The sequence below is a fragment of the Leptodactylus fuscus genome, chromosome 2 (assembly GCF_031893055.1).
Source record: "Leptodactylus fuscus isolate aLepFus1 chromosome 2, aLepFus1.hap2, whole genome shotgun sequence".
NCBI classification, from domain to species: Eukaryota; Metazoa; Chordata; class Amphibia; order Anura; family Leptodactylidae; genus Leptodactylus; species Leptodactylus fuscus.
In genome coordinates this window covers 21462002-21489088 of record NC_134266.1, presented here as the reverse complement: position 1 = coordinate 21489088, position 27087 = coordinate 21462002, and the positions used below count along the sequence as shown (strand labels likewise).

The 27087-nt window shown below is 45.0% G+C and overlaps 1 protein-coding gene across 1 annotated transcript; it reads left to right on the top strand.

Moving 5' to 3' along the window:
• The first annotated feature begins 17737 nt into the window (after nucleotides 1-17737).
• SOD1 (superoxide dismutase 1) lies at nucleotides 17738-26874 on the top strand. The gene is made up of 5 exons (XM_075262565.1): nucleotides 17738-17845; nucleotides 22171-22264; nucleotides 23014-23083; nucleotides 25510-25624; nucleotides 26578-26874. Exons 1-5 carry the CDS (start codon nucleotides 17780-17782, stop codon nucleotides 26683-26685), a joined length of 453 nt encoding a protein of 150 aa, XP_075118666.1. The 5' UTR covers nucleotides 17738-17779; the 3' UTR covers nucleotides 26686-26874.
• Nucleotides 26875-27087: the final 213 nt, after the last annotated feature.

Genomic DNA, 27087 nt, shown 5'->3' with positions numbered 1-27087 from the left:
TGATCTGAATGAACCAACCTGTTTCAGGTGCATACTTAGGGTGCATGCACACTACGTAACGCGGGGCGTGTATGAGAGCCGTACACGCCGGCATTACAGCAGACTGCCGAACACTTCCCATTCACTTCAATGGGAGCGCTCGTAACAGCGGCATTTACGAGCGCTCCCATTGAAGTGAATGGGAAGTGTTCGGCAGCCCTGCTGTAACGCCGGCGTGTACGGCTCTCATACACGCCCGGCGTTACGTAGTGTGCATGCACCCTTAGGGTGCATTCACACTGAGTATACACTGATTAATTCTGAACGTTAAAACACGTTCAGAATCAGTGCGTATAAAGCAGATCCCATATATTTCAATGCGAGCCGGCATACGAGCACTCCTCATTGAAATGAATGGGCTGCTTTTTTCTCTATGGGCCCCTTCACACGGCGTAAGCGCTCGGCTCATTCCGAGCCGTACACGCGAACGCTTCTAAACACTTCCCATTCATTTCAATGGGGAGCGCTCGTATTGAAATGAATGAGATCTGCTTTATACGCGCTGATTCTGAACGTGTTTTAACGTTCAGAATCAGTCAGCACATACTCAGTGTGAATGCATAGAAGAAATTCAGAAAACCCAGAGCTGTAGTCACAAGTTGTAGTCACAAAGAAATAGATAAATTATAAACTTTATCCTGTCTCCTGTCCACTAGGGAGCGCTCTTTACATGTCAATAAAAGTGGTTGTGATATCAGTGCAAATAGCAGTAATGTTTAGGCTCAGCAATATCCCATTCATCTGCCCATAAAAGCGCCCCCTGGTGCCCAAAATGTATTGATTTGTGCAGGTCATTCTAGTGAGATGCTGTTGGTTATGGATGTTCAGTAGAATACAGTACAGCTTCTGCTGCATCCTCAGTAATGGAAGCAGGGATGTTACGTATGGTTGGACATAGATTTTGTACAGTTATAACAGGAAAAAGTAGACTGCAAGCAGAAATGCAACCTCTAGAAATGGCTTCTCACCAGAACAGAACACATCCTGAAAAGCAGGGCTGGTATCAGCACCCAGCAAACTCAGGCGGAGCCACAATATGGCGGAGCAAAGAGCCATTGTCAGTTTTACTGTGGTGTGTACATACTACAATAGGGCCTGCTGAAACCCCTATCCAAAGGCTCACATAGACTTGGAGCCGGTCATACCACAAAGTAAATCAGTCTATGTACAATTTTTTGTGCAGGACATTTAGGGAGTTAACAAAATGAGTACCAGGAATTTTCACGGTCACTTTAGAAATCTCCATTGACTTTGAGTAAAGCAAATTACATCAGCATGAGTGGAGCGTCGATGTAGATTCCACAACAATAGAAAGAAATGACATTTGTGTGCACGGAAGATAAGGAATTATATTCAATAAAACATCAAGACAGCCCAAAATTTGTTCTGTAGGCGAATTTGCATTTTGTAATTGATTCATTGTGATGTCCTCCATTTGTCAATAAGTGTGAGGAATGTGACTGTCATGAGCAGGCTCTGCTCAAGGTGTCCTATTAAAAAGGACTAAAAAAAGAGAACAAAGGATTTTATGATTTTAACACTTGGTTTACAGATCAAATCTCCAATGCCAGTCGGTGAAAGAAAAGATGTGTGTTTCTGTTACAGGTTTTGTCGCAGTTTTTTAAAGGGATTCCACCATTAAAACCTCTTTTTTTGTGGATAAGACGTCGGAATAGCCTTTTGAAAGGCTATTCTTCTCTTACCTTTAGATGTGATCTCCTCCGCGCCGTTCCTTAGAAATACCGTTTTTTACCAGTATGTAAATTAGTTCTCCGGCAGCGATGGGGGCGGACCCCAGCGCTGAAAATGTGATGGGGGCGTCTCCACTGCTGCTCGAGAACACGATCCTGCGACACTTCTATCTTCGGCTGGATCCTCCCCTTCTCTGTCGTCTTCCTCCTGAGTCACCTCTGACACCTGCGCAGTTGGCTCTGCCAGTCAGACACTAGTAGAGCCGACTGCGCATGCCGGCCATTTTTGGAAGGCTGCTCCTGCATTGAACTACCAGAGCAGCCTCCCAAAAATGGCTGCCGTCTTCCTCCTGGAGGTGACGCAGGAGGAAGATGACAGAGAAAGGGAAGATCCAGCCAAAGATAGAGGCGTCGCAGTTTCGTGTTCTCGAGCTGCAGTGGGGACGCCCCCATCGCATTTTCAGCGCTGGGGCCCGCCCCCATCGCTGTGAGAGAACTAATTTGCATACCGGTAAAAAACAGTATTTCTAAGGAACGGCGCCGCGGAGATCACATCTAAAAGTAAGAGACGAATAGCCTTTCTAAAGGCTATTCCAACATCTTATCCACAAAAAAAGAGGTTTTAATGGTAGAATCCCTTTAATGTGACGTTATACACTCATTCAGAAAACGGATTTTGACCTAAGCATATGCCTGAATAGCCTTTAAAAAGGCTACTCAGGTGCTGCCTCCAGTTCTTCCAAAGAACACCCCCCCCCCCCCCGCTTTTAGTAAATATCGGTTAAAATGATATGCTAACGATGTCTCTCTCTGTAATGTCTCTCCATGGCTTGTGATCCGTTATGCCCTACTCCTCCACACTTGCTGTACTGCCTACATCCTCGCTGTCTCGCTCTTGCCGCTTCAAATCCCGTGCATGTGCAGTAACGCACTGTTCTGGGTGCTACTGCGCATACCCGAGCGCCATTTTCTTGTAGAGAACTGCACAACCATACTGCGCAAGCGCAGCACACTTGTGTAGTTCTTAGGGAAACTGAGCATGCTATGGTTGCCTTGGGAACTACACGAGCATGCTGCACATGCACAGTATTGTCGTGCAGTTCTCTACAAGAAAATGGCACTTGGGAATGCACAGCAGCGTTCAGAACGGAGAGTTACTGCGCATGCATGGGATTTGAGGCGCCAGGAGCGAGACAACAGAGGATGTAAGTGGTACAGCAAGTGTGGAGGAGGAGGTCTTTTGGAGTGAGCCTCATAAGCATATAGTTTTTACTCATTTTTACTAAAACTGGGGGGAAGGGGTCTTTGGAAGAACTGGAGGCAGCACCTGAATAGCCTTTTCAGCATAGCTATTCAGGCATATGCTTAGGTCAAAATTCGTTTTCTGAATGATTGAGCCCCTTTAAACAGGTCGCTAAAAAATTGAGTGCAAAATCCTCAAAATTCCCATGTGCACCATTTGCTTGGCTTTACTTTATTTGCTGCTTCTTGTATTAGTTACTTACATGCAGTTGGAGGACAAACTACTTTTGCCATAATTCATCTGCCTGCTCTCAATCTCTGTGTACCCCTGAATTTACAGGTAATAAATCACTCCCATATCTGAAGTCACATGTTGCTGTGATGTTTCGTTTGTAAAGAGGCATGGAGTAATACTGGCTCTTTATGATAACTTGCATTATATTTGCCCACTGATGTTGCATGTGATCCTTAAAAACCCTCACACCATTATCAAAAGAACTCATTTTAGAAACTAGACCCTTAGGGTCCATTCACATAGAGGAAAATAGTGAGGAATTTGGTGTGGAATTTCAGTACTGAATAAAAAGCCTTCCATTTACTTCAATGGGTTCCTTTTTCTGCTAGCAATTCCACACCAAATTCCTCACCATTTTCCATTATGTGAATGGACCCAAAGGAATTCATCTAGGGTTGTTGTGAGCATTTTGACCTTATAGGCGTTTCATCAAGGCCCCACATTGCAGAAACACAGCTTTTTTTGTTGCAGATTTTGTTGGGGGGGTTTTTCAGCCAAAGCCAAGAATGGCTACAAAGGAACTCTATAAAAAGTTCTTATACTTCTACCTTTTGCTCAATCCTCTCCTGACTTTGGCTCAAAAAACCACAACAAAAAAAGCTGCGTTTCAGCAACTTGGGCCCTAGCCTAAGTGTATTAGAATTGGGCAATAAAAATGAAAATTGTACATTTTTCCAATAATGTAGAAGGAAGAAAAAAAAAAAGTGAATCCTTTGTGAACGTACCCGTATTTCTGCATAGATCCTACTAATATTGGATGTTTGTGAGTTTGGATGTTTGTTCCTCAATCACGCTAAAATGCCTGGACGGATTTGCGTGCAATTTTCCACAAACATAGTTTTCCCTTAGGATTGAGTCATAGGCTACTTTTGGTGCCACTAAACAACATGGCTTCCTAGCAGGAGACTCACAAAAGCAGGACTCCTAGCCCCAGCTATAGACTCACACACACTGCCTGGCATTTCCTGCCTCAACCTGCCTGCACACTCCTTAGGGCTAGTTCACACGTGGGCAAAGGGGAGGTTTTTGACAGCGGAATTCGCTTCAAAAACCTCTCCTTTAACATGGTGGTCTATGTAGACCACTAGCTTTTTTTTTCCTCCTAGCGTTTTCCGCCTGAAGAAGCGACATGACCTTTCTTCAGGCGGAAAACGCCTGAAGAATTGCATAGAAGTGAATGGGAGGCGAAAACCGCGCTGTAAAAAACCGCGCGGTTTTTTGCACACAAAACCGCGCGGTTTTTTGCAAAAAACGCGCGGTTTTCGCCTGCAGTTTCTATAGCACATATAGGAAAAAAAACCCTAGCGAAAACCGCTAGCGAAAACCGCGTCAAAAACCTCGTCAAAAACCGCGTGGAATGCAAAAAACAGCGTCAAAAAACTCCTCGAGGTTTTTTACCTCGCACAAATAAGCTAGGCGGTTTTCACGTGTGAACTGACCCTTACTGTCACCTCAGGAGTAGCCCTCACTCTACTCACTCACATTTACATATAGCTTTCCACTATATAACAGATCACATTGTATGAATTACTACATACACAATATAACAGATCACATTGTCTGTATCACTACATACACAATATAACAGATCACATTGTCTGTATCACTACATACACAATATAACAGATCACATTGTCTGTATCACTACATACACAATATAACACATCACATTGTCTGCATTACTACATACACAATATAACAGATCACACTGTCTGTATTACTACATACACAATATAACAGATCACACTGTCTGTATTACTACATACACAATATAACACATCACATTGTCTGTATTACTACATACACAGTATAACAGATCACATTGTCTGTATTACTACATACACAATATAACAGATCACATTGTCTGTATTACTACGTACACAATATAACACATCACATTTGCTATCCCACCAAACTTTTTAAAGCACTTTTACAGTTTCACACGTCTGTGTCCGCCCAATTCTCAAATCACCGCAGATGAAGTCGCGGGTAAAAGCTAGTTACTAATAAAGCGTAGTTCGATTGCTATCCCAGTCACATTTACAGACAACACAATGGAGAAAATTTATCAATACTGTTGAATGTTGCACTTTCCCGTTCATAGTTTCAGACATATTTATGAATCTTTCATATGGCCCTTCATAAATATGGAGGGTTTCTAGAAACTCCAAAAGTCTGACTCAAAAACCATCTGACTAAAAGTGCCAAGCTTCACCATGAGAGAAATATTTGGCACAAAACATGTAGACAAAATCTGGAGACAAAAAACCAAAAACTTACCTTGTAGGCTGTAAGGAACAAATATTTGGCTCACGCATCAAAAACCCAACAATTTTTAGCACAAAATAAGCAGACACAAATCATCTCTCGCTTATTAAGGAGACAAATATGTGAAGCATGACGGGAATTTATGGCGCACAAAGTAAATTGTCGTAAATTAATAAGTTTACACTGTTTTAAACTGTCTATTTTGCACTCGAAAAACTGTGCCATATTCGTTTTTTTTCTGTCTTATATGTGTCGTAAAGTGAGACACTTCTAAACCACTCCCCTTCTGGGGCACATTTTTAAAAATGTCGAGCCTGTTGTATTTTTCTTTGTTCTGGTGAACATTCTTCATAAATATGTGGTAAATTCTGCGCACTACAAATTTTTGTGCAAATGTAAATAGAAAAGCGTCCGACATCTATTGATAAATAAGTCTCAGTCTAACTAAACTACTAGCACACAAACTGTAGGAATCTTGCCTTCACTGTGAGGAAGCTACAAGGCCTCCACCTCTTGTTGTGGTGCCATACAAGCAGGGACTAGACGAGTTACCCCTCATTCACATCTGTGTTTGTATTCCGTTTGGGGGAGTCCGCATGGGACCCCCCCCAAATGGAATACCAAATGCACTGGCAAGTGGTGTGCCAGTGAAAGCACACAAACACCATAGACTATAATGGGGTCCGTGTCCTTGCTGCGAGATCTCCGCAGGGAACATGTGGACAGGAAAGTACTTCACAATCTACTTTCATGTCCACATGATTCATGCGGAAATTATTATTATTGTTTATTTATATAGCACCATTAATTCCATGGTGCTTTACATTTGGGGGTTACATACAATACACAGAATATACAGGTAGATATAATACTAACAATGACTGACTGGCACAGTGGGGTAGAGGGCCCTGCCCGCGAGGGCTTAAAATCTATGAGACATCTATGGAAATCTCGTGAAGTGCACATGCACCCCAATATAGTTTATGGGGTCCATGTGCTTTCACTGCACACCACTTGCAAATGCGTTCGGTAGTCCATTCGAGGGGTTCCCATGCAGACTCCTCGAATGGATTACCAAACGCAGATGTAAACGAGGGGTTAGAAACCTTTGCTCATGTAGGGCCTGGCTAGAGAAATTGGCTTTTCAACATTTAGATTGTCAAGCTGGGTAAAGATGTGAACACTAAATATTAAACCCCTTAAGAACTACCGCAATTTTCATTTTCGTGTTCTGGTTTTTTCCTTTCATATTCCAAGAGCTATATATTTTTTTTGTTCAACTCACTTCCATGAGCTTCAGAGTCCCCCCCCCATCCCCCCGACAAAAACATATTTTAGCCAATTTCTATGGGTTTAATTTTTACGGTATTAACTTGTGGTTAAATTGACGTTATGTATATTCTGCAGGTGTGTCACTATATTCTGACACCTGTGACTTTTTCACATTTACATATATGTGGCTGGGTAAGGCTTCTTTTTATGTGGGACAAGAATGTCTGATTGATCACTTTTTATTCTATTTTTTTTTTTTAGTGTTGACAAAAATCCCATCATTTGGCCATTTTAGTATGGGATAAATAAATTAATATTTTAATAAATCGGGCATTAGTGTACACGGTATACCTGTGTTTATATCTGTGTTTGTTTATTTATGATCTAGAGAAAGGGGGTTATTTTTTGTATACTTTTAAAAACTTTTAATAATCTTTTTGCTTTTATTTTCAAAACCCCCTAGGGACCTTGAACCCTCGGGGGTCTGATCCTCCACATACACTGCAATACTAATGTACTGCAATGTATTGTAAAAGTCATTGACTTCTATGAAACTATAGTAATAATAGGCTCCTGGCTGTCATGGCAGCCAATCAATGCCCTCCAGAGGGTAGCAATTGTTAAAAATGGCCACCATGCTGTTTGACCACATTATATGAAAGGGTTAACAGCCACAAGCATCTACTGAGCCCTCTCCATACAGTCCCTAGGGACAAATGACCTACTTGAACGTTATTGGTTGTTAAGGGAGCAAGGGCGTGCCTGTCGTATAGTTGGATCCAGCATAAAAAATAGGAAGGGCCTTACATAGCAGCATGGAGAAGCAAGGACTACATGTACAGCAAAGGTAATCTGGTAGCTGCACCTGTTGGTATTATGCCTATTAGAGATGAGCGAACACTAAAATGTTCGAGGTTCGAAATTCGATTCGAACAGCCGCTCACTGTTCGAGTGTTCGAATGGGTTTCGAACCCCATTATAGTCTATGGGGAACATAAACTCGTTAAGGGGGAAACCCAAATTCGTGTCTGGAGGGTCACCAAGTCCACTATGACACCCCAGGAAATGATACCAACACCCTGGAATGACACTGGGACAGCAGGGGAAGCATGTCTGGGGGCATAAAAGTCACTTTATTTCATGGAAATCCCTGTCAGTTTGCGATTTTCGCAAGCTAACTTTTCCCCATAGAAATGCATTGGCCAGTGCTGATTGGCCAGAGTACGGAACTCGACCAATCAGCGCTGGCTCTGCTGGAGGAGGCGGAGTCTAAGATAGCTCCACACCAGTCTCCATTCAGGTCCGACCTTAGACTCCGCCTCCTCCGGCAGAGCCAGCGCTGATTGGCCGAAGGCTGGCCAATGCATTCCTATGCGAATGCAGACTTAGCAGTGCTGAGTCAGTTTTGCTCAACTACACATCTGATGCACACTCGGCACTGCTACATCAGATGTAGCAATCTGATGTAGCAGAGCCGAGGGTGCACTAGAACCCCTGTGCAAACTCAGTTCACGCTAATAGAATGCATTGGCCAGCGCTGATTGGCCAATGCATTCTATTAGCCCGATGAAGTAGAGCTGAATGTGTGTGCTAAGCACACACATTCAGCACTGCTTCATCAAGCCAATACAATGCATTAGCCAGTGCTGATTGGCCAGAGTACGGAATTCGGCCAATCAGCGCTGGCCAATGCATTCTATTAGCCCGATGAAGTAGAGCTGAATGTGTGTGCTAAGCACACACATTCAGCACTGCTTCATCAAGCCAATACAATGCATTAGCCAGTGCTGATTGGCCAGAGTACGGAATTCGGCCAATCAGCGCTGGCTCTGCTGGAGGAGGCGGAGTCTAAGGTCGCTCCACACCAGTCTCCATTCAGGTCCGACCTTAGACTCCGCCTCCTCCGGCAGAGCCAGCGCTGATTGGCCGAAGGCTGGCCAATGCATTCCTATGCGAATGCAGACTTAGCAGTGCTGAGTCAGTTTTGCTCAACTACACATCTGATGCACACTCGGCACTGCTACATCAGATGTAGCAATCTGATGTAGCAGAGCCGAGGGTGCACTAGAACCCCTGTGCAAACTCAGTTCACGCTAATAGAATGCATTGGCCAGCGCTGATTGGCCAATGCATTCTATTAGCCCGATGAAGTAGAGCTGAATGTGTGTGCTAAGCACACACATTCAGCACTGCTTCATCAAGCCAATACAATGCATTAGCCAGTGCTGATTGGCCAGAGTACGGAATTCGGCCAATCAGCGCTGGCCAATGCATTCTATTAGCCCGATGAAGTAGAGCTGAATGTGTGTGCTAAGCACACACATTCAGCTCTACTTCATCGGGCTAATAGAATGCATTGGCCAGCGCTGATTGGCCAGAGTACGGAACTCGACCAATCAGCGCTGGCTCTGCTGGAGGAGGCGGAGTCTAAGGTCGGACCTGAATGGAGACTGGTGTGGAGCGATCTTAGACTCCGCCTCCTCCAGCAGAGCCAGCGCTGATTGGCCGAATTCCGTACTCTGGCCAATCAGCACTGGCTAATGCATTGTATTGGCGTGATGAAGCAGTGCTGAATGTGTGTGCTTAGCACACACATTCAGCTCTACTTCATCGGGCTAATAGAATGCATTGGCCAGCGCTGATTGGCCGAATTCCGTACTCTGGCCAATCAGTGCTGGCCAATGCATTCTATTAGCTTGATGAAGCAGAGTGTGCACAAGGGTTCAAGCGCACCCTCGGCTCTGATGTAGGAGAGCCGAGGGTGCACTTGAACCCTTGTGCACCCTCAGCTCTGCTACATCAGAGCCGAGGGTGCGCTTGAACCCTTGTGCACACTCTGCTTCATCAAGCTAATAGAATGCATTGGCCAGCGCTGATTGGCCAATGTATTCTATTAGCCTGATGAAGTAGAGCTGAATGTGTGTGCTAAGCACACACATTCAGCTCTACTTCATCGGGCTAATAGAATGCATTGGCCAGCGCTGATTGGCCAGAGTACGGAACTCGACCAATCAGCGCTGGCTCTGCTGGAGGAGGCGGAGTCTAAGATCGCTCCACACCAGTCTCCATTCAGGTCCGACCTTAGACTCCGCCTCCTCCAGCAGAGCCAGCGCTGATTGGTCGAATTCCGTACTCTGGCCAATCAGCACTGGCTAATGCATTGTATTGGCTTGATGAAGCAGTGCTGAATGTGTGTGCTTAGCACACACATTCAGCTCTACTTCATCGGGCTAATAGAATGCATTGGCCAATCAGCGCTGGCCAATGCATTCTATTAGCGTGAACTGAGTTTGCACAGGGGTTCTAGTGCACCCTCGGCTCTGCTACATCAGATTGCTACATCTGATGTAGCAGTGCCGAGTGTGCATCAGATGTGTAGTTGAGCAAAACTGACTCAGCACTGCTAAGTATGCATTCGCATAGGAATGCATTGGCCAGCCTTCGGCCAATCAGCGCTGGCTCTGCCGGAGGAGGCGGAGTCTAAGGTCGGACCTGAATGGAGACTGGTGTGGAGCGACCTTAGACTCCGCCTCCTCCAGCAGAGCCAGCGCTGATTGGCCGAATTCCGTACTCTGGCCAATCAGCACTGGCTAATGCATTGTATTGGCTTGATGAAGCAGTGCTGAATGTGTGTGCTTAGCACACACATTCAGCTCTACTTCATCGGGCTAATAGAATGCATTGGCCAATCAGCGCTGGCCAATGCATTCTATTAGCGTGAACTGAGTTTGCACAGGGGTTCTAGTGCACCCTCGGCTCTGCTACATCAGATTGCTACATCTGATGTAGCAGTGCCGAGTGTGCATCAGATGTGTAGTTGAGCAAAACTGACTCAGCACTGCTAAGTCTCTGCATTCGCATAGGAATGCATTGGCCAGCCTTCGGCCAATCAGCGCTGGCTCTGCCGGAGGAGGCGGAGTCTAAGGTCGGACCTGAATGGAGACTGGTGTGGAGCGATCTTAGACTCCGCCTCCTCCAGCAGAGCCAGCGCTGATTGGTCGAGTTCCGTACTCTGGCCAATCAGCGCTGGCCAATGCATTCTATTAGCCCGATGAAGTAGAGCTGAATGTGTGTGCTTAGCACACACATTCAGCTCTACTTCATCAGGCTAATAGAATACATTGGCCAATCAGCGCTGGCCAATGCATTCTATTAGCTTGATGAAGCAGAGTGTGCACAAGGGTTCAAGCGCACCCTCGGCTCTGATGTAGCAGAGCTGAGGGTGCACAAGGGTTCAAGTGCACCCTCGGCTCTCCTACATCAGAGCCGAGGGTGCGCTTGAACCCTTGTGCAGCCTCGGCTCTGCTACATCAGAGCCGAGGGTGCGCTTGAACCCTTGTGCACACTCTGCTTCATCAAGCTAATAGAATGCATTGGCCAGCACTGATTGGCCAGAGTACGGAATTCGGCCAATCAGCGCTGGCCAATGCATCCCTATGGGAAAAAGTTTATCTCACAAAAATCACAATTAAACACCCGATAGAGCCCCAAAAAGTTATTTTTAATAACATTCCCCCCTAAATAAAGGTTATCCCTAGCTATCCCTGCCTGTACAGCTATCCCTGTCTCATAGTCACAAAGTTCACATTCTCATATGACCCGGATTTGAAATCCACTATTCGTCTAAAATGGAGGTCACCTGATTTCGGCAGCCAATGACTTTTTCCAATTTTTTTCAATGCCCCCAGTGTCGTAGTTCCTGTCCCACCTCCCCTGCGCTGTTATTGGTGCAAAAAAGGCGCCAGGGAAGGTGGGAGGGGAATCGAATTTTGGCGCACTTTACCACGTGGTGTTCGATTCGATTCGAACATGGCGAACACCCTGATATCCGATCGAACATGTGTTCGATAGAACACTGTTCGCTCATCTCTAATGCCTATAGGTGATGCCAACTTTACACTACCCCTCTTCTTTGGTTCTATATGACAATTGAGCTTTTTGAGGGGGCCAGAGTATTAAAGATGTTTTCTACAATCACAGAAAAACTTAAGGGGATTTGACTGTGGGGTATAGTAAAAGATGTCAAGGCAAACAAAACAGTTATTAAAACAAAAAGGAGAAAAACAGTTCTATGGAACTTAGAGGAATGACGATGGCTAGAACCCAGGTTGGCTGGCTCCAACGGTGTGACACTGTTCATTGGTGTTCCCAGTCCTTTATAATGCAAAGCTCTTGGCTTGTGCTTAGCCACGCCTCCTGCAAGAGTGCCTCCACCTCCAACATTAATTGTATACAAACATACCCATATAATATACTTATGATACATGGATAAACACTATATTCACAAGCAATATAATTCAGTAACGATATATACGCAAGTGGGGCTCCTTTTATCACAATCCAAAACTGGATGCATCAGGAAAGGGTTAAAATACCAAACTTGAAAAACAGAAGCTTGCTTGTGCAAGTTCAAGGTTAAGACATAGTTCACACTACAAACTTGGACAGATACAAATCAGAGCAGGAAACAGAGGGTAAAGTTATGAAACAGACAGGACAAGTCCAAGACAGTTTACAATATCTTCACATATCAACATACCACCATTTGTTAACTGCCGGAAACATACAGAGACTTTATACTCCTCTATGCAAGCTCTATTTTTGCCCATGTCCACAGGGTATAGATATATAACCTGGAGAAGATGATAACCTCTTTGCTTACTTGTGCGACACGTACATGACAGTAGACAACGTCTGCGATAACTTGGGAAGCACATACATGACAGGAGAAGACAACCTCTGTAGTAACTTAGAGGACATATACATGACAGGAGAATGACAACCTATGTTGTAACTTGTGCTATACATACATGACAGTTGACAACCTCTAACTGGTAACTTGGGAGGTGGGAGAATTAACAGGATAGGAGAAGATAATCTCTGCGGTAACTTGGGGGACACAAACATGACAGGACAAGACAACCTCTGTGGTAATTTCTCCCTTCTCACCTGTTCTCTCTGATAGCGTTTCAGCAGCTCTCAAGCTGACCTGGTGCTGAACTTGTTGCTCACACCGTGCCTGTGATTGTTCTGGCAACTCAACAGCTCGCTGGGCGCATTATATTGAGCATGTTGCTGGCGTCGATGATCTGCCTGCTCCGGCGTTTAAGCAGCTCTCAAGCTGGCCTGGCACTGAACTTGTTTATCGCACCGTGCCTGTGATTGTTCTGGCATCTCAGCAGTTCGCTGGGTCACTATATAACGAGCGTGTTGTTGGTGTCGATGATTCGCCTACTCTGGTGTTTTGGCGGCTCTAAGAGCCGCTTGACGCCTACCTTGCTCGTTTTTATTTTTGCAAGTGTTTTAATTTTTTTTATATCTGGAAAAATATAAACAAAAGAGCAGGGAAAACTGGTCTGTTTTTCTTTTTTTTTTTTATTTAACAGCACAAAGTACTATATTTTCCGGCGTATAAGACAACTTTTTAACCACTGAAAATATTCTCAAAAGTCGGGGGTCATCTTATATGCAGGTTATATGGTAATTAAATGTGGACTGTTTTGGCGGGAGAGGGGGGTGGAGTAGAGGGATCACAACATCGCCACATTCCTGCCGCCGCCGGATTTCTGCAGCTGCAGGAGTGGAGCGATGCTGCGGCCCCGGCACTCGTTCAGGCAGCACTACCTCTCTCTGGCATCTGCTGGGCTATTACAGCGGATGGCGGGTATGTAAAGATATTGGTGGCCGCTCTGCTGCAGTACCTTCCAGCACCTGATTGAACGTATGCCTGCGAGAGTGGAAGCTATCATCAAGGCTAAGGGTGAGACAACACCATATTGACTTCCAGCATTACTGATAGAGGGTGCCACGAAGTTGTAAGTCATTTTCAGCCTGGTGTCCGGATACTTTTGATCACATAGTGTATGTTTCATAACGTTGGTGAATGAAGTTGTGGCACTATTAGAGCCATATTTAATATTTTGTGTGACTTCCGTGAACTTGAAGGACTGCATCCATGTGTTTAGACAAGGATTCATACAATTTATTGATGAAGTCATCAGGAATAGCAGAGAATGCAATCTTACATGCCTCCCAAAGTTGTCTGCCAAGCTTCCTCTTTCATCCTACCCCAAACATGCTCAATGATGTTCATGTCTGGTGACTGGGCTGGCCAGTCCTAGAGCACCTTCATCTTTGTTGCCTTGAGGAACTTTAATGTAGAGATGGATGTATGAGATGGAGCACCATCCTGAGGCAAAATTTGACCCTTTTTATGATTGGGAATGTAAGAGGAAGCTAATACTTGTTGATATTTTAGGCTATTGATATTGCCTTCCACCTTGCAAATGTTTTGCACACCCCATACTGAATGTAACCCCAGACCATGATTTTTCTGAGTGTATATTGGATCCATATGGGCTACAGTAGGTCTCCTGCAGTATTTGCGGCGGCTGTGATGTAATTCAATTGAAGATTTATCTGAGAAATCCACCTTCTGCCACTTTTCCATTGTCCATCCGTTTAGCAGGCTGTAGGCCTTTAATTCCCTTTTGCTTAGTGATGGCTTCTGGGCACTGATTCGACCATGGAGGCCATTTCGAGACAGAATCCTATAAACTGTTCTAGTTGACACAAGGTACTTGAGGTGACCAGGCCTGTTGGAGCTCTGCTGCAGTGGAAAAGGGGCTGGCTTTTGATTTTCTAACCAACATACGTTCCTCCTGAGCCATTGTCTTGTGGGGTCTGCCGGACCCGGGCTTGTCAAAAACATCTCCAGTTTGTTCAAATATTTTTTTTAATTCTTTGTACTTGACGCTGAGACACATTTAAAGGTGCCTGCCACCTCTGCAGTGGCTCTGGTCTTCAGCCTCTTGATAAGGCTTTGGTGGCAGGGTTGATTTTTGACAAGTTGTCAGAGATGAAGTTGCAATTCAAGTGGACCGTCTGGGGTGCTGGAGTTCTTTTTATACGCACCCACTAATTAACCGATCAATTACTGAGCACAGGGGAGGCTGTAAACTAGGATTGGGTGCATTATATGACAAGGCAAAAAAACTTTTGTCTTGCCAAAATCTGACCTTTCTGTGTTCATTACATGATCAATATTTCGCCAGTAAAGCCAATTTATTTTCTTAATAAAAAACACATTCGGTAGGGTTTCAGCTCTCATATGAGTAATTTCTTAAACCAATAGATGAATTTAAAGTCAGTTTATAAGCTTTTGAATCCACAACATGGATAAGTGACAGAACTTTTGTCAGGGACTGTAGACCTTTGGGAATATCTGATCACTTTTTATTTGTGGGGGAGGCTGATTTTCCCTGTAACTGGGGCTGGTATGGCCTCCTGCCAATAACTATAGAGCTGATCTGGGTCCTGTACAGACTCTGACAGGCTCTAACAGACTCTGATGCTGGCGGATCAAGTGACAGTCAGGTCAGAGGAGAGCCGCATCATGGCAGTGCCCATAGCTCTAGTGGGATCAGAGCAGGCGGGCAAGTCTTCACTCCTCACATGGGGGCCACACGGTGGCTCAGTGGTTAGTACTGCAGCCTTGCAGCGCTGGAGTCCTGGTGTTCAAATCCCGCCAAGGGCAGAAAACCATCTGCAAGGAGTTTGTATGTTCTCCCCGTGTTTGCATGGATTTCCATCCCATATTTCAAAAGACATACTGATAGGGAAAAAAAAATGTACATTGTGAGCTCTATGTGGGGCTCACAATCTACATTTAAAAAAAAAAAAAAAAAAAAAAGTCACTCCTCACATGCATTGATGACTTTTAGGTTCCCAATGACAAACTTTGGTTTTGCAGTATTGTTTTTAAACACTTTTGGTGCAAATGGCCTATTTTACACCACTCTTGGCACTTTCTGGAAGGTAGGCAGGTTGTGGATAGGTCATCAATATTATATCAGCGGTATAACATCTAGCACCCTCACAAATGAGCTGATCACATCAGTCACATGACCTAGTTACAGCTTGCTGCTATTTAAATTAATGAGGCTAAGCTGCAATTCTAAGCACAGCCTGGACATGTTAAGAGGCAGCATGACCAAAAAAAAACAAACAAACATTTCTGCTATAGAGTTTTTGCTTTTCTTATGGCAGCCATCTTACTGTATAAATGTTACATTTACAATCTAATGGGCTAAAAGACTTGTTCACCCTGTCCACTAGAATACATCTGGTTCTGAACATAAGAATTCAGCCGCTCTGCGCACTAGGATTTATCATGCTCTATACAGTATAAGGCTGAGGCTTCACAGTGCGGAAATGCAACTTTTTTTAGCGTTTCTCAACTAGTGACAAAAGGTTCAAATCAACTACCCCCAAGAAGAAATCAGTTATAATTGTCAACAAAATATGGAATAAGGGGGTATGTGGGGCATCTAGGTGATTGTACAGCTTTTCTTGGAGTCTACAACTAACAAAACACATTCTATGTCGGTCCATGTGACAGCCTCATTTGCCTGACTGACCACACTATGTCTAAACCAAACGTACTGTGTCATGGTGATCTATATTACAATGAGCTTTTCTCATCTGACCCATGGTCAATCAAGGAAATGCAACCAACACATGGACTGTTTTGTCCAGACCATACGCAGGCATCTAAATTTGCCATTGGGCTCCTGTTATGAGAGGAGATGCATATGTGGAGCAGGGAGAATGAGACAAACTGAAGTACTAGGATTTGGCATACCTATAGAGCATGGGCTAAATCCAAGTGGGCAGAGGAACCAGGTCCTTGAGCTCAAAACTATCTTTAGCAGACAGAGGGAGCTGGTCCTTTAGCCCGCTAGGATTTAGCATCCTTACTTCCGCCTGCGACGGAAGAAGACACAGGAAGAGGACGTTCCTGAAGAAGATGGAGGTGTTGCTGGAGAGTTCTCTCGCAGCATTGGGGACGCCCCCAGTGCTGAGGCCCTCCCCCAGTGCTGCAAGAGAACTCATTTCATACCAGCAAAAACTGGGATTTCTACGGAACAGCGGCGTGGAGAAGACGAATAGCCTTTCTTAAGGCTATTCTGATGTGTTAGTTACAAAACAAATTCCATCTGAATGATAGGATCCCTTTAAAAAAAAAAGTTACTGGTGTCAGATTATGGTGACTTTAAGAAAACTTTTGTTTTGTTAAGGAGTTAAAATTTAAATAAAACAATATTAATTTGGTATCCCTAAAATTGCACCTACACATAGAATACAGGTGAGGGCAGGACTTTGTGTCCAGTTAAAAAAAAACAAAACAAAACGGTTTTGCTGTGGAAAAGCGCAAAATGCGCGGTCACTTTGCAAATCTGTGCAAGTGAATGGGTTTGAAAACTGACGAATTTCTGTCCCCTCTCCAGTTTCTCAGGGCAGAAGACGGAAACCCAGCAGGATTGCCTAAAGCGGGCACAGGTGCGTCCCCCACCCTGACATGTCTTTATGGCCGCACTGTGAATGCCATAAAAACGAAGACTGTAAACAAGTCGCACAAATGCACCTGTTGTTGACTTCCACCCCATTCCGAATTCATTTCAGCTTCCTAGTACAGTGTACAGAATAATACATGGTACCATTATGAAGAACAATTTGCCCCACAAACATTAAGCCCTCCTATAGCGCCGGAAATGGAAAAATAAAAAAGTTAGGGGGTTTCGGAAGGTGGGGAGTCAAAATCGAAAAATAGCACCAGTGGGAAGGGGATATGAAAAAAAAAACAAAAACAAAACACAATACATTTAACCAAGTAGGGTTTAGTTTTCTCAGTAACCCAAACCTTTAGCCCTCTAGGATCAGACTAACCCCTCAGGCACAACCATGACAGAAGACAAACCTGTGAGGTAACTTCTCCCCTCTCACCAGCTCTCTCTGACAGAAATCGCCCTCACGCGTCACGTGCGCCCTTCGCAGCTTCTGATTGGCCAGTCACGAAGAGGCGCGAATGGGAACGCCTCTTCCATTGGCCGAGGACTGGTCTCCTGCGTCACTGCGTGTATATAAGCCTGCGCGCCCGACTCCCTTACCGTAGCTCGTACAGACTTCAGTCATGGCGAAGGCGATCTGTGTCCTGAAGGGTACCGGGCCCGTGGAAGGCGTCGTGTGTTTCCAGCAGGCAAGCAGCGCTTTTGTTTTTCACCCCCCTCCTCCTTCCTTGCAGCCTGTATAGACCTAGTCGTGAGGTTCCCGGACTGGAGTCGTTTTGCTGATTCATGGACGCCTTGACTTGGAGCTGTCAGGAGCTGAAGGCTGCGCGGGCCTAGGAGGGAGGGCGCCCTGTGCTCGTGCACTTGTGGCCTTGACTATTGATTATAGTGTCTTGTGCAGTTTGCAGCTTAAGCGTGTGCACGGGTTCTATAGTCCTGCTAGTTTGCAACATGTATGTGGCTTCTGCAGATCTAGAACTACAGCCAGAGCATGCTGGGACTTGTAGTTGCAGGCCACACTGCACACCACTGTGTGTGTATACAGATCTATCTATCTATCATCTGTGTAGCTCTGGCTCCTTGGGATAATTACATAATCTCCTCCCCCTCTCCCTGTTGTGTAACATGAAGTCTCGTGACTTGGGGAATTGGTGAATACACCCTTGGTACACAGTGGGCATATCAGCCAAGCCTGGCATACCTCTCTGTGAAGAGTATAGGGCTGGGTTCACACAGTGCTGCTTTACTATTGCAGTTTGAGTAACACATGATGATCTGCCTTTCTCCTGTATGCTAATGAGAATGATGGTGCAAATCTCTGAATTACTGGCATAGTAAAGTGTCCTGTATATGATAATGAACTGTAATATATACTAGATGTAACTGCACCATGTGAACACAGCTGAACATGCAGTACGTTACAAATGGCATGCACCTACTACAGATATAGGATGTCATACTGTACCTGTCCTTGGTTGACACTTGTCACTGTAAGGGTACTCTCACATTATCATCGCTGTGGAGGATTACAAAACATCGCTGCTTTACTCTTCTCAGGAAGTGACACCACTACTGCCCAGTCCCTTTAAAATGAAGTCTGAACTGCAGCACTGCCATGTGACAATGGATCTGATGTCACTTCCTGAGAAGAAATTATATAAACATATATAATCCTGCAAACCCTCTCTAAGGGGTTATCTGACTTGCATCCAGAGCCACGATGCTTGCCCACTGTGCAACACTAGGAGTCTTGCGGTCTCAGTACATGCGAATCTGCAGCGGACTAGGATCTCATGGGATAAGAGCAACGGACATTAACTATGTCCTCTCCGACTGGTGTCCTTCTGTATTTTCTCAAGATAAAAAAAAAAAGTACCGGAAGCTTTGTTCTGTCATGTATGTGGGAGTGTTCACACTACCGTCAGTGTCCGACAGGTAGTGTCCATTCAAAATCTCGCACGGACATTAGGAGCGGACACTAGCTGTGTCCGTGACACTTGTCATGTTTGCTTGTAAAGATGTCCGACTTTTGAAGCGGACAGAAAAAAACCTAAATGTCGGGTTTTTCTGTCCGCTTGAAAAGTCAGACATCTTTACAAGCGGACAGTGAAGGAAGGGCACGGAGTGCAAAAGAACGCACCCGATCGCCATTTAAATAAATGACAAGTGTCACAGACACAGCTAGTGTCCGCTCCTAATGTCCGTGCGAGATTTTGAACGGACACTAGGAGTGGACACTACCTGTCGGACACTGACTGTAGTGTGAAACCCCCCCCCCCCCTTACTGAAGTCAGAAGAAAGTCCTATGTACAGTGCTTCTTATTCTGTTACTAAGTAAACAAACATGACCAAAGAGTGCAAGTCATGTGTGCCTAGTAGGGCTGGGTGAATAATCAAAAAATAACCAAAACCTGAACCAGTGAGGGCGGGTTCACATCTGCGCCTGGTCTCCACTTTCAGGTTTCCTTCTTGTGCCAAAAGGAGACAGAAACCCGGCAAACAGTGTCTGCCCGTGAGCGTTTTTGGTTTTCGCAGTGAAACTGGGTTTTTCCACCGGACACCATGTCTGCAGAGACCAGAAGATGCTCACTTTGCAAACCCATTCAAATGAATAGTGACTGCCGGTTTCTGCCTCCTGTCCAGTTTCATGGGCAGAAGACTGAAAGGGGAGACCGGGCGCAGGTGTGAACCTGCCCTTAAAAAGACGTGACTTTGTTCATGTAGATTATTTCAGTTATAACAATATTTGCAGATTTGTTTGGACCAGACCAAAACTGCCCTTGAGACCTCGGCAGGGGTGAACTTACCTTTTTTGCCGCCCGAGGCGGACGTCAGAAAGCTGTGTCCCCCCCCCCCCCCGGGAGGAGGGGTGGAGCGAAGGGGGTGGAGCGGAGTGGCATTAGCAGGCAAAGAGCAGGCAGGGAGAGGACCTGCTCTCTGCGTCCACAGGGCCTCCCCAATCCACCGCTCACTTCCTTTGCCGGGCTGCCGAGTTGGTGACGCTAAGCCAGTCCAGGACAGCTTGTCCTGGACTGGCTTAGGTAAGCAAAAATGCTGCCCCCCCCCCCCCCCCTCCGGGGGCCCTGGCATAGCGCCGCCTGAAGCGGTCGCCTCATGGGAGGTGCGGCGCTGGACCTCGGAGTAGTATTAGCAGAGGTGCTCAAACATAAAACAAGTTGCTCGTCTCTCAGGGCTACGACACGACTACCTGATGTTGACTCTCTGCCACATTACCAGCCTCAGCGGTCACATGGTGTTGTGGCACTTTTGTATATGCATCCCAACGCCATCTGTCGCTGTGGCAGAAACACAGGCCTTAGCAGTCCTTGACTTGCAGAGATCTTGAGAATGTCAGGTATTGTTACAGAAAGTTCTCTGGAAAACAATGCATCTGCTTGTTTGTATAACTATAGATGCCAGTGTAGAATATCATGAGGTGCATTCACATATTTCCAGTGTTGGGAGTATTTCGGAGTTGAAAGCTCTAACATGTGGTGTCACCAGATGGCTCCCATATTAAAGAATACCATGTGGTAGGTTGCTGTGATTCTGTATAGCATTGCATAATGGAGCAGGAAATTCTAAGCAGCAGAAAGGGAAAGTAATGTGGCCTGGTAGAAGCCATAGGTTTTGGGTAAATGTGTTGCTGTTACAGTAGGCCTCGTATGCAAGTTTATACACCAACAGAACTCTGCAGTTTAGAGGCTCATTACACAAGACCTCAGCCCCTGCACGGCGAGAATCCCTTCATCCCATTACAGTGAGAGGATTGCACCCTGGACAGGCCTCTAAGCTCTTTACACATCCTCACCTATCACATGCTGCTCTTTGGACCTTTAGTCTGGCAAAATGAGGTCAAAGGCAACGAAAATGTGCAGAGTTGAACTTGGCAAATATCAGCACAATTGCCAGTGGCTGCAATGTGTGTGACATGATCCTCTCCAACCACTCGCTGGTTTATTGCACTTGTTTAACCTCTGCATGTATGCTGTGCTCATAAGGCCATTCCACTTGGTCTGTGCTTGCTACAGTGTTAGTGCAGGCAGTAACTCCTCTGTGCCATGGCTGGCTGCTGTGCAAAATGTCAGAGCTGCTAAATGTGAAATCCCTTATAGTGTGTGTCTTAAGAAATCAGCATAGTAATATTTGGAGGTTGGCATGGGCACAAAATGGCATTCTTGTATGCTGCAGCTTGTAAATGCAATCCTGAACTTGGCAGGCTGCCACACAAGGCTTGGCACACTGGCTCTGTATAATGACTCTGCAGTTTTCGTACTGTCTTGGATCTATTGCATCTTTAATGTTTGGAGGGTTTTTCCTTTTACTTTTTGTGGTGACATACAACTGCAGTAGTCTGCCATCACTTGGCTTGGACTTGGGATCACATCTGGATCGGAGACTCCATTCAGAGTCTCGGCACAGATCTATCTAAAATAGCCAAAGTCTCTGCTTTTTCATCTGGCGACATCAGTTCATTAGTCAGTGGGGTGTCTCGAGCTTGGTTTGTGTTCATCATGGAGTGATCAATTTTTCTGGTCCCTCGACAGACCAGAAGAGCAAAAACTAAGCAAGTGTGAGCTAAATGTTAGCTTGTAACACTCTGCACCATGTTGTTCATACTTTGCTGGAGGAGTTGAATATTCCGTATGGTCTAGCACTCCATGGATGCCATCATTTTGCAGGTAATGACTTGGGTTATACACATTAGATGACTATTGCATGACCCTGCAGCATTTGGCAGAACCATGTAATGTGTATGGGAGGGTCTACTCTTATTCGTTGGGATTGTGCAACTTCACTATGCCTGGCATTTTTGTTCTCGCTGGAGATACAGTCGCCAGAGGTGTTTGGCAATGGCTTATTTTTTTGAGTAAACGTATACAAAGCTAATCCTGTGCAGGTGTATATGGGAGGGATAGATGCTGGCTGAATGGCGGTTTGGCCTACAGCTATCTAAGGTGTGTTGACTATGTGACCATTATAGCAGTAGATGAGTTATTTTACTTGTTTACAGGAAGGCGATGAAGTGACTATAACGGGCAATATTTCTGGACTGACAGACGGGCCCCATGGCTTCCATATCCATGCTTATGGAGATAATACTAATGGTAAGTGGATAGGTTTGGCACTTCTTCCTGCCATTTTAAGGACATTAGCCATATCCCCATCCTGGTCCATTTCCCCTCTGAGCCCTTATGTAGGATTTCTTAGGAGTCTGTCCAAATTTTAGGCCATTAAAAGCAATGTGCAGGACTAGAAAACATGACTGCTGCGTTGTTTTTTTTCTTAGGAAGTGACCTCATGTCCATTGGTCACATGGCAATTCAATGCCATTGCTATAAATGTGACCATTCTGCAGCATGGCCATGTAACCCATGGATGGGTCGCTCGATGAGAAGAGACCAGCCACGTTTTTGTGGTCCTGTCCAACCTCTTTAATATTGGACTACTATACCCACACCTCTCAGCTGAATAATAGGATTTTGGCCCTTTGGCTAGCTCAGTGTTACTTCACAGTATACCGGGTACAGTGCCATACCTTTTGTAGTTGCTGTACCATGTACTGCAGCTCAGTCCTGGTGGCTACCAAACATTGTTAATGGTGGTTGCGATGCAGTAATGCTGCCTGGCCACTAGATGCTGTACAGGGCTATCTGCTTCCTGTTCCATGCACTGTATAGTATGGGATCAGACACTGATCAGCTGATCTGTGTGGGGACTGGCAGACATCCCTCTCTACAATCAGCTGTGTATGACCTATCTTATGGACAATGTCTTTGAATATTCCTAGAAACTGTCAAATGTAAGCTCTACTGAACATTGCTTTTTAACTAAGAATCCTTGTGACTCTCTACAGGCTGTGTCAGTGCTGGTCCTCACTTCAATCCACATGGCAAGACCCATGGAGGTCCAGAAGACGAAAACAGGTAATTGGTGCTTTGTGTGAACTGTGGCCTATATCAACGCAATCTTCCTGTGGTATGCACAGTTTCTTTGATTACTGAAGTTGAAGTACTGCATTAGAAAGAATCAATTACTGCTTTATATATGATCTGAAAGCCGAGCTGGACATAACTTATCACTTCTCAAGGAGCAAGGCTTATCTAGAGACTTCCGTACACTGCAATCAGATAACAAGCTAGTATCTATTTAGGTTACCTGGGCATCAATTGGACAATTTCACTTAGATTAAATATTCTGGACTTCACAGTTAATTTTTACCAGATTTTTTTTAACCACTAGTTGCATAATCCTTATTAATGGTGTTCTGGAAACGAGCCCCATTATAAACTTCCTGAATTGTATGTACACTGTGATCAAAAGTATCCGGACACCTGGCTGAAAATGACTTACAAGTTGGTGGCGCCCTCCATCGGTAATGCTGGAATTCAATATGGTGTTGGCCCACCCTTAGCCTTGATGACGGCTTCCACTCTCGCAGGAAGACATTCAATCAGGTGCTGGAAGGTTTCTTGGGGAATGGCAGCCCATTCTTCACGGAGTGCTGCACTGAGGAGCGGTATTGATGTAGGTCGGCGTTCCAAAACATCCCAAAGGTGTTCTATAGGATTCAAGTCAGGACTCTGAGCAGGCCAGTCCATCACAGAGATGTTATTGTGGTGTAACCACTCCGCCACAGGCCGTGCAGTATGAACAGGTGCTCGATCGTGATGAAAGATGCAATCGCCATCCCCGAATTGCTCTTCAACAGTGGGAAGCAAGAAGGTGTTTAAAACATCAATGTAGGCCTGTGCTGTGATAGTGCCACACAAAACAACAAGGGGTGCAAGCCCCCTCCATGAAAAACACAACCACACCATAACACCACTGCCTCTGAATTTTACTGTTGGCACTACACACGCTGGCAGATGATGTTCACCGGGCATTCGCCATACCCACACCCTGCCATCGGATCGCCACATTGTGTACCGTGATTCGTCACTCCACACAACGTTTTTCCACTGTTCAATCGTCCAATATTTACACTCCTTACACCAAGCGAGGCGTCGTTTGGCATTGACCTGCGGGATGTGTGGCACCCAATCACCTGACCACGTTTGAAGTCCGTGAGTTCCGCGGAGCGCCCCATTCTGCTCACGATGTCTAAGGTCGCGGATATGGAGTACCTGGCAGTAGGTGGAAGCACAATGCACCTAATATGAAAAACGTATGATTTTGGGGGTGTCTGGATACTTTTGATCACATAGTGTATAAGATGAAAGAAACTTCACTTTCCGTAAAACATACTCCATTCCTAGACTGCCTGTATTGTGTGGAAGACTAACATGTTATCTTGTATATGCGTTTTGTTGGTGCTGACATGGTTAAAAGGGTTATCCAGTTTACTACACTACACTATTTTAAAGAGATACTGGTGACCTTAGATCTGTAGATGTGACACCTGGGACCTCTACAGATCAGCAGCATGGCGCTCAGTTAGGTTTACATACTGTGAGCTGCACTGCTCACTCACATGCAAACTGTAGTGGCAGGAGTAGGTATTGCAGCACTGCCCATAGACTTCAATACTACAGCACTGTAACACCTATACCCTCTGCTACAGTCAGTTCTGTATGTAAATATTCCAGAACCATGCTGTCTCTTCACTACCGATCGGTGTCAGACCTCCTGCAGATCTAATTTTGATGGCCTATCCCAAGTATAGGCCATCAATAGTGAAAAGCGGACAATGATGTTAAAGGGAACTTGTGAGGAATAGAATCTTTCTGAAGTGTAACTCTTGTAGCACAAGGCCACACTTGGTAACATACATCCCCTTCTCCTGCTCCCGTTTGGGACGATTCAAGGTTTTCACAGTGCTGTAGAGGACTGAAGTCTTATCTCTGCTCACCAGGGTTTTGAATTTGGAGTCGGACCAGTTTTGGGTGGAATCTGCTTCAAAGTTAAACTTTAAGTGATATTTTACAAATTAGAATATTGTGTAATTGGTGGTTCAGCTTGTTACATATTTACTTTGAGGTTGGGTTCACACTGGGGACTGTCGCAGTGTCCATCGGCCGCTTGGGGTCCACTATTCTAGCTGTCAGTTGGTCTAATCTGGTTTGCCAACAGATTCCTAACGCTAATGTGAACAGTGTTAGAAACTCTGCAGACTCTGACCTTATCCTAGTGAATGGACCCCAATCCCTGTACAGAGTAGAACAGGATCTCATCACATGACCCAGTATCAGCAGTGAAGACAGACAAAACTTGGTCCCCCTTCAGTCCTGTGAAATTCTATTCTTTTGACTCCTCCTTTTAAATGTTGTGGCTGCATGTAGAGAATTTGTTGAAGTTCAGCTGAGCTCTTATGAAGGTAAAGTATTCCTGATCCTAAATTTGTTCCCTTCAGGCATGTTGGGGATCTTGGCAACATAGTCTCCAAAGATGGCAAGGCCGAATTCAAATTTAAAGATGGCGTTATCTCACTGAGTGGACCTCACAACATCACTGGTCGTTCATTAGTGGTAAGTGTTACTTTAAAGCAGAGCTTCTCAAACTTCTTTTGTCTACTGCCCACTTTGAGACTATTTTCTAGCACCCCCTTTCTAATGAGAGCCATAAAACGCAACTTTATAAATATTTATAAACTTTTATTCAAATGAAAATATTTCAATTAACTTTATAATCTAATGTGAAGGGTGAATGTGAATTAACAAGTTTCTTTATCAGGCTTGAAGTTACTCAACCGTAAGTCTCCGCATTCCGTAACATGCAAACTATTTCTCTTTTTGTTAGCCGCATTGCCACAGCATTAAATCAATGTTCACACCAATACACTGATGGGAATGCTATCACGAGCTACCTACAAAAGCCATGATAAATTTATTTTATTCAATCAAACAGGGCAGGAATAAGAATGAAATAATTGCAGCGTAGTAGGTGGGTTTTGATCTTAGTTTAAAATATTAGAAAAACACACATCAGACATTACCCCCCCCCCCCCCCCCCCCCCAATTATCTCTGGGCCATAGTCTTAAGTGACCTCACTTTCTATATGATCTGTTCCAAATAAGTTTGTGGCCCCTTCGTAGAAGCCTATGGGCTAGTTCACTCGGGGCACGGAATGGTGTACTTTGATCCTGATTGTGACGTGGAAAGCCGCATCAGAATAGGACCAAAATGCAGCTTCCGACAGTTGCCGCTTCCCGCTCTGGAGTAGGCCCAAATGAATCGGCCTAGTCTGAAGGGTGTTGCCGCGAGGGGAACGCCGGGGCTGAATCTGCCATGGAATCTGCCTGAAGAAAGGGCAGCTCACTGCTGTTTTTTATTCCCCCCCCCCCCCCCCATCGGCAAAGGGGGCAGTATACATAGTCATGGCTGCAGGTATAGAAAACGTGTTTGCTAGCATATTACTGTAATGGTCCATACTCTAGATGTAACACCCACTTTGTTTTTTTTTTTTTGTTTTTTTTTTTAGGTCCATGAGAAAGCAGATGACTTGGGAAAGGGTGGTAACGATGAGAGTCTAGTGACCGGCAACGCTGGTGGTCGTTTGGCTTGTGGAGTCATTGGAATCTGTCAGTAAATGCAGAAGCATCAGATTTGCCACTCGGCATTGTTCGTTCATCGCCACTGCAGAATATCCAGGAAACAAGCTTTGTGTCGTGTTACTCTTCTACATAGTTCTGTCATTCACGTTATTTAGCAAAGTTCTCCAGTTCTGTCAGAGGCTGTATAACACTGCATCATTTTATATAAAACCTCATTGAGACTACTTGTCTGGTCATTGCGATAAATGTGGAAGTCATTTTCATAATTGGGAGGAAGTGAAGAAAATCTGGTTTAACAATCAGCTGTGAACACAAGTACCGTATATACTCGAGTATAAGCCGGCCCAAATATAAGCAGAGACCCCTAATTTTACCACAAAAAAACTGGGAACTTATTGACTCGAGTATAAGCCGAGGAGGGGAAATCCACCAATGCA

Coding starts and splice junctions, on each gene's coding strand:
- SOD1 (XM_075262565.1), top strand. CDS start 17,780: ATGGCGAAGGCGATCTGTGTCCTGAAGGGTACCGGGCCCGTGGAAGGC. Junction 23,084..25,509: donor GGTCCAGAAGACGAAAACAG/GTAATTGGTGCT, acceptor TGTTCCCTTCAG/GCATGTTGGGGATCTTGGCA. Junction 25,625..26,577: donor TCACTGGTCGTTCATTAGTG/GTAAGTGTTACT, acceptor TTTTTTTTTTAG/GTCCATGAGAAAGCAGATGA.